Raw genomic sequence first — 11,679 nt, 5'->3', positions numbered from 1 at the left:
TTTTGAGGAGAACCTTTTACTTGCAGCAATTACAAATATTGATGGAATTAGGAGAACAAATCCTGGACCATCATAGTTACAGCAGTGATTTTATAACTTGTCTGATGATATTTTGACTCGTCTGTTGTTAGCTGCCTTTGTGAAGCACATTATCACGTGCTCTTTGAATTCTCTATAAATAAGGATTTATATATAATGTCTAATTTATTACCAGTACTAGAGGGAACACTTGACAATCAAATGGCCTGCGATGCAACACCTAAGACACTGGGAACAAACAATATTTAAAAAAAAAAAAAACCTTAACATTACACACACGCAGAAAGATGGACACAGCAAGAAACAACTGCTTTGTGTCCTCCATTCTACTTTATCCTCTACTGCTCATGCACACAGTCTGCTTACTTACAAACAAAGCACGGAAATTTCAGCATTGCTGTGGTATTGAGGTGTCAATACAAAGGTGCTCATCTTCCTGTCTCTCTCCGTCTCTGCTGAACCCTTGCTTAAGTGCTGCAACTTTACGCTCTCAGCAAGGCCAGTGGAAAAACTACTTAATTGTTTCGGTTTTAATCAGCATCTCAACCCCTTACAGGAGTAGATGAAGGGTACAGGACAGCTGGACTGAAACATCAGCACAGTCATTCAATGCTATGACCATTTCTCATTGTATTTCTGTGCTGTTTTCACTTTGAGTGTGTTTATCTGCCTGGAAACCGTTTGTGATTTAAATTTATGCAGGCAACAATTCAGTGTTGAATGATGAAATATGTTTACTGGTAAACAAGAAATCAGGTTAAGTGATTTGTTGTACTTTTGAGCTTCTTGAAACCTTTCCGTCACTGCATATCCTGTTGAAGCCCCTAGTCAGGTCTATTCTGAGTGAACAGCTTCAGTAGTCGGTCAAAGAGCAGAGAAATGGCTCATCGCAGCTTCTCTCTGTCAGGGTAGATGTCGTATGTGGCTTTAACGTGCACAAAGCCTTTACAAAGTGCAGTGGGTGGGGAGAGCAATTTAGTTCAGTTATTGAAGTAGTTTTCTCCAGTCAGTCACATTAAAGCTACTTTTTCCTCCTGTTGTAATTAGTTGATGCATTTGGAAGACTTTTTGTAAATGCATGCAATACTAACAGTGGTGTATGTCGCTGAACCTGCACTGACCAGTGTTCCTGAAAGCAAACTCATACTGCAATGAAGTTCCATCACAGTTCTTTGTCTCTTCCTTCTGTGACCTCCTATAAACCTGGTTCTTAAAATAGGGGTTATTGTGCTAAAATAACTTCATGTCAAATAAAATCATGTAGTGCACGCTGCATACTTATAGGGTCACTAAGGACCTGGTTGTGGATGGTGATTTCCCCTCGCCTCACTCTGTTAAACAGAGGCACGCTGCTTTCACAAACACTTCCCAAACACTTCCCAAACACACGAGCAACACTGTGAGTACACGAGACACAAAGTGAGACAGACTGGCTGTGTCTCACTCATGTCATCCACAACACTGCTCATTTACATGTGCAGCAAACTGCACCAGCAGAAACAAGAGAGCATGTTATCGAATACCTGTTGAACAAGCAGAACACAGACTTCAAAAGTGACGGGACGGTCCGCTTTGCCAGCAGTCAACTCGAGAGTGGGTCACACTCAGCTCACTAAAACTCACTGTCTGTCTGATGTCTGTTTGAGAAAAATCAGCAAAGTAAGAATTTGATTGTACGGTAGCTGTCTGGTTTTCTGTGCATTCTACAACAATTCTACAATTTCATTTAGCAGATGCTTTTATCCAAAGTGCCGTGCATCTGACAGCAGATACAACACAAACAAGGATCTAATCAGGAGAAAACAATCTGGATAAGTGCCATAGAACAAGTTCAAGTGTGACAGGGTGCTGATGCAAGTAGCAGGCTGTGTGGGAGGTCATTTTTGCTTTTTGTTTGTTTATGTTTTATGTTTTCAGTCTGTCAAGTGCAAAGGTGTTCAGTGAAGAGCTGGTCTTTTGTCTTTTCTTGAAGACTGGGAGGGACTCTGCAGATTGAACAGAGGTTGTTAACTAGTTCCACCACAGGGGAACCACAGAGGAGAAGAGTCTGGCTATCAACCTCAGGCCCTGTTGCGGAGGTTGTATCAGGCGGCGTTTGTTGGTTGAGCGTAGTGAGCGGGAGGGAGTGTAGACCTGAATGAGAGAGTTCAGCTAGGCGGGAGCTGTTCTCATTGTAGTTTTGTGGGCAAGTGTCAGAGATTTGAATTTTATGTGGAAGCCAGTGAAGCGATCTGAAAAGCGAGGTGTCATGGGCTGTTTTTGGCTGGTTTAAAACCAGACGTGCTGCTGCATTCTGGATCATCTGCAGAGGTTTGACCATGGATGCAGGGAGGCCTAGCAAAGAGTTGCAGTTGTCAATGCTGTCATGTCCGTCAAGTCTCTGTCCATATTGTATGTCTCGTCTTTCCTGTTTTATTTTGAAACCACTTCACCGGGTGTTTCTGTTTCAGTTTTACTTCCTGCACCTGTCTTGTCACACCTGTTCCCTGATTACCTCCCCGCACCTGTTTCCCATCTCCCCTTATTACTTCGTGTATATTACCTTGTGTGTCTCACTGTCTCGTCACCAGTTCATTGCACTTCACAGTCATCATACCAGCGTGTACCAAGTCAAGTCACAGTCTGTTTGATCACGACCTTGTTTCTGTTTTTTGGACTTTGCCTTTGCCTGCCGATTTCCGGATACTTTTGCCTGTGTGACTGACTACCTGTGTACCGAACCCTGCTTTGACATTAAACTTGCCTTTTTGCCTGAACCTGTTCTGAGTCAAGCATTTGTGTCCACCAATTCTGTTAGTGAGTTCATGACAAATGCATGATATGATGAGAGTCTGTACCAGGAGTTGTGCTGCATGTACAGACAGGAAAGGTCTGATCTTACTGATGTTGTACAGGGTGAATCGACACGACTGAGCAACAGAGGCCACGTGAGCCTTGAAGTTTAGTTGGTCATCAATCATGACACCCAAGTTTCTGGCAGACTTTGTGGTTCTGAGTTGGGTTGAATCAAGCTCGATGTTGATTTTGATGAAGAAAGTCATTTTCTTTTATTTTGATGGTCACAGACCCCTAATTCCACCCCCTGTTGCCATGTGTTTTCCCATCATGTGATGCCACAAAGGCAGGCATCTTGGCATCACTGCTGGAACTTGGCATGAGTGAGAGACAGGTAGCGAAAAAACTGAAGATCTCCAAGACAGCCGTTCATTACACCAAGAAAAAACAAGCACACCACAGTACTACCAAACTGCCAGCTGGTCGAGGCAGGAAACGTCTTTCTAGCCCACGAGATGACCGTGCACTCATCCATTCCTGTGTCAGGAATCGTCATCAGACCTCCAGGGACCTTAAAAATTAGTGGGCACTGTCAAGAAATGGAACTTGTTTGGTAAGGACAGTTCGAAACACACTTCTTTAAGCTGATCTGAAGTCACACAGGGCATGGAAGAAGCCCTCCATCAATAAAAGGCAGAGGAAAGCCCAGTTACTCTTTGCTGGGGATCACAAGGATTGGACTGCTGGTGATTGGGCTAAGGTTCTCTACAGTGATGGATCCAATTGCCAGCTGATGCCCACTCCAGCCAACTTACTGGTTAGGAGGAATCCTGGAGAAGCCTACAGACCAGACTGTCCTGCCCCTACAGTAAAATATGTGACTAAAACAGAAAAGAAAACATGGAATGCCTAAAAGCGCTGTTTTTACCAGTACAATGCCATGGCTATTGATGTAAAAACTCAAGTGATTTTGGTTATCAAAAAAAAAAAAAAGGAAAATGCTAGATACCAGCTCTTAAACTCTTATGAGCTATTTTTGTTATCATTATATTTGTCCAAACAAATGTACCCTTAGTTGTACCAGGCAATAAAGAGAACAAGAAATGGAAAAAAACAAACAAACAAGGGTGGTCTAATAATTTTTACATAATTGTAGTTATGTATGTGCTTATGCCATATGTATACATAGGAAAGAGTCATTTTAATACACTATGCCTTTTATTGTTGTATTTATTTTTGCATTACCTTTCAAAATAAAGTTACAAGGTACTGCCAGTAATATCAGACAAGTATAGAAAAGTACAAAAATGAAATACAATACTATCAAATCAGATTATTTAAAAAAGGAATAAAATAAAGAAATACAGGTTCACATAAAATAAACAACTTTCCATTAGAAAGCTGATATTGGTATCGATACTGGTTTATCCAATCACAGGTATGATTCACTTTTCTTTTGCTCTTTAAAGTTGACTGTGATTGCTTTCCCTCCAATCAAGTGCATCAGCTTTAAAGTCCAGTATCAGAAGCAATCCAATGCGGTTAAAGCCACAACGTGCATTAGTTGGCTTGTCGCATGCACTACACAACACAATGTTATACCAAGAACTTTTCATTTCACTTGTAGAGATCAGAAAGTAGTACTTAAAGGATGGATCACAAATTAAATGTTATTTAATGGACACACCTATTAGAAAAACGTCAATATAATTAGGTAGGTTTCCTTTAACAGATCACATGAGCAATAATGTCCTGGTATGCTGAATCGCAGTTTCAACCAAAAAGCCTCGACAGCTGTGTAGCTCCTCTATCTCTGTGCTGCTTTTGGCCCCGTCAGTCCACCACCACTGGATTTCATCATGGTAAAAATGACAGAAGAATAAAGACATGTGTCCCGGTCTGTCTGAGAAACATGACAGATTTTGTTAGGTGTTGGCCAAATGGCATTACGTATCAGAGGTGGAAACTGTTAAAACAGAATCATGACATTTTTAACTTTTCAATGGTCCTTGAATTATTCATCTGTGACATGCAATTCAGTTAATAAGTGTGATGAAACTTACGTTGAAAATCAGATTTCCTTTAAAAAAACAACAACAACAAAAATACTATTCTACTGTTTCGCTGAACTGCAGGCTGTGTTTACAGAGAAAAGAGAGGAGACAAGTATGGAAACAAACTAAAACAAGATGAGCCCATTATGAGTGAAAATGTGACAGAAGCAAAAAATGCTAAGCAGCTGACTAGCTGTCCAGAGTGTCACAAAGATAAAGGAAGGCTAACTTTTTTTTTTTTTTTAAAGGTGAATCTTACCTGGAAATTAAACAGATGCTGATTTTGCTGCCCAGTGATTGCAGGGTCTAGAAGTCAACAATGAGAATTTTAGTATGAAAGGCAATGTAAATAAAGCTAAACTGGTCAAAAAAGGATTTAGTGAATTTCAATAAACAGAAGGGGTTCTGTAGTCATAACTTCAGAACACCTCCACTGTGACTTATATTTGGCACTAATTTTAATCCAATTAAACAATCTTTCGAAGATACAGAACATTTACTTACCGTTGAAACCATCACAGGCCTTCATGCAACACATGAAGAAAGCTATAGTAATCAGACTTATACCTAAAGCCACACACAAGAAAAACAAAATGGTATTGCTCCTGTGATAACCCCAGTTGTTGACTGCTGAAAAATAATGAAAAAATAATGAAAATTCATAATTCAGAAAAGTTTATATCACTGATTCTACCAAATTCACCATCATGCAGAAGTAGTCTGTACTTACCTTCACTGTTCAGTTTGGTTCCATTTCCAAAAAGGATTTCTCCACATGTGGCCACAGGACAGAAGAAAAACTCAGAGGACGTGATGGTGTTGGAGAGAGGCACACATTTCTGTGTAGACTGAGCTTTGGGTCTTATTTTACAAACATCGCCATCTTCATCTGAACCGGCTCTGAAACAGGACACAGTGAAATCCCCTGAGCATGTTTTCTTGTCAGAGTCAGAGAGGACGGAGCACTGCAGAGTCACTGGGTCTCCTGGTAGGACTGGATCGGATGGGGGGACGGTAGCGATTGCAGGCTCCGGTCCTGAAAAATTAAAATAAAAATCCCAAGCTGTAACATTATTCTTTTCAAATGACAAATTCCTATATGTTTTACACAGTACTGTTTTTTTAATTTAAATGTTCATATGAATTACGTAAAATTATTCTAACTTAATGTACACCAGTAATTACAATAAGCTCTTTCAATTACAACACAATTTATATCCCAAATATCATTTTTAAGTAATCTAAGAAACCTTTAGTGATTTCTGGTGTGCTTACCTTCAACTCTCAGGTTTGTTCCTTTTAAAAATGCAACGTTTTGCTGTTGTATTTCCATACAGTAGTAAACTGCTGAATCACTTTGCTGTGCTTTATTAATGTAGAGAACAACAGTTCCAGGCTTTGTTTCAATTCTGATGTGATGGTCAACGTTCCTAAAGTGAAATGTTTTTCCTAAGACTTCAGGAACGTTGCCAGAACCAAGTCTGAACCAAAACAAGCTTCCTAAAGCTTTGCGAGGACACGTCAAAATCACATCATCTCCAACGCCAACAGTCTTTGTTTCAAAGATCTGCTTGTCTGTGAGACCTGGGGAAAAAAAAAAAAGAATGTAATGATAGATAACACAGAACAATGTATGCCTTCTTCTAAATGACAGAGAAAATGAACATACACTTTATATATCTAGAGTAGATCTGATGTGTCCACATATACTCACAGCCCACTCGGAGTATCATCAGTAAATAAAACAGTGTCTGCATTTTCTAATAGTTCAACTTGTGACAGCTGTTAACAGAGCTCACACTGCAGAATGAAGCGCTTTATTAATTGTACCAAGAAGGACGAAACCATCTCAGAGCAATCTGATTGGCTGTTTGCTTGGTTGTAATTTCACAGCTCTACCACAGTGGAAAGACTCTTTCATGGCAGTACTAAATACAGATTTCAAATTCTAAAAAGCAACCATAATTTTACGTGCAGGAGTCTTAATTAAACTTAATCTTGATACCAGCTACCCTCCCATGGTCCAGTGAACTACAATGGATTTGGCAGATAACGTTTTTCAGAAATAAGTGTTTTATGTGGCTTGTCGTCAAATGTTGTCGGAGCTTGTGAAAGCACACACACGCATCACCATAGAGCCAGTGTGGTCATTCACTTACAGGGCAGATAAAAATAACGCCTCACCATTTAAGGTTACACATCAAATACAATAACACTCCGAATTCATCACATGCTGACATTATAGGAGGTGGGGCTCCAATTTGTTGCCAATATGCAAAACAACTGTGACATTTAAAAAAAAAGGCATCTCTTGGCACACAGACACATATTTACAATCACTACTGACAAATGATGCAAAGAAAGCTGAGCAAGGTAGTGGCTGAGGTGCCACAGTAAGTGTGATTTGGTCGCTGCTTTCTTCATGTCATTCACACTATTTTAGTCTTTAGACACAGGTCTTTGTGTAAAGGGCAGCAGTCTGAACTTTCATCCTACCACTCCAATTCTGACCTGTTTCTTTGATCATAACGCTCGCTGTGCAACCTAAACCCTTTTCTTTCCTGTTTGTGCATGTCACACCATGATAAAAGTCAATGTTTACATCTACTGCTGTACATTTGTGATCTTTCTCTCTCTTTTATTTACAACCACAAAGACACTGAAATGGACAAAATTACTTCTTTCTTGGAAGTCAACCAAATGTCAAACATTCAGTTCAAAGAACATAACAAGAGGTGGCTGAGCTTTGATAAATTGGTTCTTACAAATGTATTTGTTCTTGTAAGACTACATGATCTCAGTACAGTGGACCTGCTTGACTAAAAAGTCATTTTTTAAACTTTCCTCTGTAGCCTGCATCACAGTTTGTGTAGCAGACATACACACAATTAGAACAAAGTATGTTTATGTCTTTAAGGGTTTTAAAAATCCATTTGAAAACAAGTCCACGTTGAACATGTTCAATTTGTTTCACTATTTATTTTCTCTGTCAGGAACTCACTGATGACAGGCAGGTGGACACAAATGTTCGACACAGAAGAGGTTCAGGCAAAAAGGCAGGTTTATTACCGGTCAGGGTTCGGTACACAGAAGGTCAGTCGAATCAGGCAGAGGTATCCAAAAAGCAAGAGGCGAGAGGCAAGATCCAAAAACAGAAGCAAGGTCGTAACAAACAGACTGTGACCAAGACTTGGTAAACGCTGGTACGAAGACTGTGAAAGTGCAATGAACTGGTGACGAGACAGTGAGACACACAGGGTAATATACACGAAGTAATAAGGGGAGATGGGAAACAGGTGTGGGGAGGTAATCAGGGAACAGGTGAGACAAGACAGGTGCAGGAAGTAAAACTGAAACAGAAACAACTGGTGAAGTGACTTAAAAATAAAACAGGAAAGACAAGACATAAAACATGCACACAAAACAGAAACTTGACAGACATGACACTAACGTGGAACTAATGAATAAATTGCTGGGAAGTTTTGCTGTTCTTGTGCAAAAGTCTCTTGAATCACTCATCTAATGAGTGTAATTAAACATTAACAACAAATGCAGAATCCATTCAATAATAAAGAACACAAGTGCACTTGTTGGACTGTGTATGTGGGCGATGTAACTTGACTGTTACTGATCTTTTCTTTCTCTTACTGTAGGCTCAGTTAAGCTCACAATGGTCATAAACCTCAAGTCAGGACTACGTCACTACTCTATCAAACTAGAATTAGCTCTCTGAGGTAGCTCTTCTCTGCCTTTACCGCTAACCCCACTCCATATCCTGTTGATGCACAAAGCTTTTCTATGTTAACACTTTAGGTGCTGGTCAGAGACAGAGAAATGACCTGCCACAGTTTTTCCTATCAATGTAACTGCACTATCGCCCCAAGGGGTAAGAGACATAAAATACTAAAAGACATGCTAAACTGTATAAACTGCTGAGCTCCTGCAATGTGACATTCGAAAGATTAGAACAATAAAATGTACGATCATGCTTTTAGAGAGCATTATGGGGGCGTCCCAGTAGCTCTCCGGCGATCTGTGAATAGGGGCTACTCGTCCCCACCATGAATCGATTCTGACCCATGGCAAGATCTGCAGCATGTTGGTACCACTCGTATCTTCCTCAGTGCTAAAACTACTACCAAATGGTTGTGCTGAACATGACAGTATTGAGCCTGATTGACCAACACACATGACCTGAACCCCACTGAACTGCATGTGGGGTATTGTCAAAAGGAAGTTAAGAAACATGAGACCCAAATATACAGACGAGCTGAGGGTCGCTATCGAAGCAACCCGGGCTTCACTAACACCACAGCAGTGCCACTGACTGATCACCTCTATGCAACGCTGAATGAATGCATTAATTTGTGGTAAAGTAGCACGAGCAGAGGGTATACATGAACCTACTTCTCAGAAGTTGAACATTTCTGTCATGCAAATTCTTTGTGTGCTTAATCTTGGGAAATATGCTAATACTTTAAGAAACTTAAGTTCCGATTGTCATGAGCTATAAAAATAAAAATTATCATCAAAAGAAAAAACGCCCAAAATTGTGTACTTGCAATGAAGCTAGAAAACATTAAAGTTTACCTTTTTGAATTTAAATACATAATGTTCTAATTTCTCAAGATGCACGAGTAAAGTATACACGTGTTGTCAATATGAACAATATTGTCTGTGTTTCTGTTATTTGTATCTTTAAGCTGGCAATTCTTCATTTTCAATGCAGGGTTAAAAAAACAAAAACTAACAAAAAAAAAAACTAACCACTGCTGCAAGTGTAGTGTCTGCATTTCCACCAATCACCATGATGTCTGTTTTGTAAAACGGAGACACCTTTTGTCGTGACTACACCTTTCTTTTTGGTCGGAAGACAGTCTTGCAAGACAACATCGCTGAAACCACAATGCTTGAAAAACTGGCTGCTCTTCTTTGTACAGTGTGTAAGTGTAGTCATCTTGTACTCAACTCATATTTAATATGTGTATAAAATATGCAGGAAATTGTAATACATAGACATTTAGTTTATATCCATTTTTATGGTTATGCTATATGCATATTTTAATATGAAGTTACTTGTCAAAATGATACTTGTACCACTTTCTCAGTTGCTGTCTGCTAAGTTCTGTTATTGTCTGTTTCTTCAGCTCTGATTCAAAGCCATGAGTTTTCTCACCGGATCTCGTTGACTGTCGCTGACCTTGGAGATAACGTGACTTTGACATGTTCAGTCTCTGGGGATCAACCCAGGTTTTTGTTCTGGCACAAGCTGAATTTTGGAAATATGTTTCAAAGGGTTGCTGTAGGATATTTGGACACAACAACACTTGACTATCTCTTTAACAGCTCAAGATTCAATTTCACAAAACTGGATGATGTGTATTCTCTGACCATAAGAAATGTAAGAAAAGAAGATGAAGCAACATACCTCTGTCAAGGAGGATCTTCAATATCAATGGTGTTTTTCAATGGCACACTTTTGGCTGTGAATGGTAAACCATATTCATTTTATTTAATTTTCTATATCTGTGTCAACAACAAAACAACTATAGTTCTTTTTTTTCATTTCATGTGAATCACACAGATCCTAAAAACCAGAAGAAATCGGTCTACGTGAAACAAAGTCCAGATGTGGAGTCGGTCCAGCTGGGAAATTCTGTGACTCTGAGGTGTTCACTTGTCTACAAGAAGGAAGAAAACAAGAGTCGGTGTCCAGGTGAACGCCGTGTGCACTGGTTCAGAGCTGGATCAGAATCCAATCCGGGCATCATTTACACTGACAGTACCTGCAGTGATGGACAGGAGGGAAGGAGCTGCGACTACCGTCTGTCCAAAACCATACGAGAGTCCTCAGATGCTGGAACTTACTACTGTGCTGTGGCCACGTGTGGACAGATCCTGTTTGGTGAAGGAACTCAAGTGGAGACAAGTATGTGTTCTCAGTTTTATCAAAATAATTGCAGTTTTAAAACTGTATTTAAATAGTACATGAATGAAATGGTTTATTCATGCAAAGATCTTATGAGACTGTTTTTTCTAATTATAGCCTGAGCACTGATTTTGACTTTGCGTAAACACTTGTGTGCACACATTCAGAAATCTCAGCAGTTACTTTTGTGAAACAGTGTTATTTATATATTTAAAGGAATAAATGTGACCCATCTGCAGAAATCAGTCACATTGCACCTGATGGTATTTGACAGCAATATGGAGCGTAATATTACTGTGCTCTGTAATATATGTCACCTACATGGAGAAAACAAGTAAATGGAACAATCTAAGTAATAAACCCAAAATCAATGTTTTATCATAGGTTAATGTAATTCAGACTGTATCTCGGATACAGTCCAAGGCACAATGGGACTGATTTCGTGCAGATGGGTCACAAATGGAGACAACAAAGTAAAATCCCAGTTTATCTGTTGGTATTGTACTGTGTATTACTTTCAGTACAATCGTCCCACAATCTGTTCTCATCGCACGTGTGATCTGAATGACGTATGGCATTTAAATTTTATACCTGATATTAAATTCTGATGTCTTTATTCATAACTTACCAAAGCAAAGTTAAAAATAAGATTTTAACCTCCCAGTACTCATTTTTTATATCATGACTCTAAAACAGATTCTTAGAAGGCTACTCAATGAAATATGTACATTTTGAAAAATATTCCAAATCTTATTTTTAATTACAACAAATTGTGTAAGGCAATAACTTTTAATGTTTGTAAGTCATAAAAGTCACCGATGAGTACAGAACTGAACATCTGCTTATTTATTTAAAATTTACTTAAAATTTGCGGATGACACA

General features: G+C 39.3%; 1 protein-coding gene across 1 annotated transcript in view; it reads left to right on the top strand.

Moving 5' to 3' along the window:
• Nucleotides 1–8,702: 8,702 nt before the first annotated feature.
• Nucleotides 8,703–11,679, top strand: part of LOC103375011 (uncharacterized) — a 3,850-nt gene continuing 873 nt past the window's right edge. The window contains exons 1-3 of the mRNA XM_008305197.1: nucleotides 8,703–8,754; nucleotides 9,992–10,360; nucleotides 10,453–10,797. Coding sequence (XP_008303419.1) covers nucleotides 8,703–8,754; nucleotides 9,992–10,360; nucleotides 10,453–10,797 — 766 coding nt within the window. The remainder of the gene's footprint in view (nucleotides 8,755–9,991; nucleotides 10,361–10,452; nucleotides 10,798–11,679) is intronic.

The sequence above is a fragment of the Stegastes partitus genome, unplaced genomic scaffold (genome assembly GCF_000690725.1).
Source record: "Stegastes partitus isolate 25-593 unplaced genomic scaffold, Stegastes_partitus-1.0.2 Scaffold2435, whole genome shotgun sequence".
In the NCBI taxonomy this organism is placed as follows: domain Eukaryota; kingdom Metazoa; phylum Chordata; class Actinopteri; family Pomacentridae; genus Stegastes; species Stegastes partitus.
Note: the sequence above shows the minus strand (reverse complement) of the source record. Positions and strands in the feature narration are given on the sequence as shown.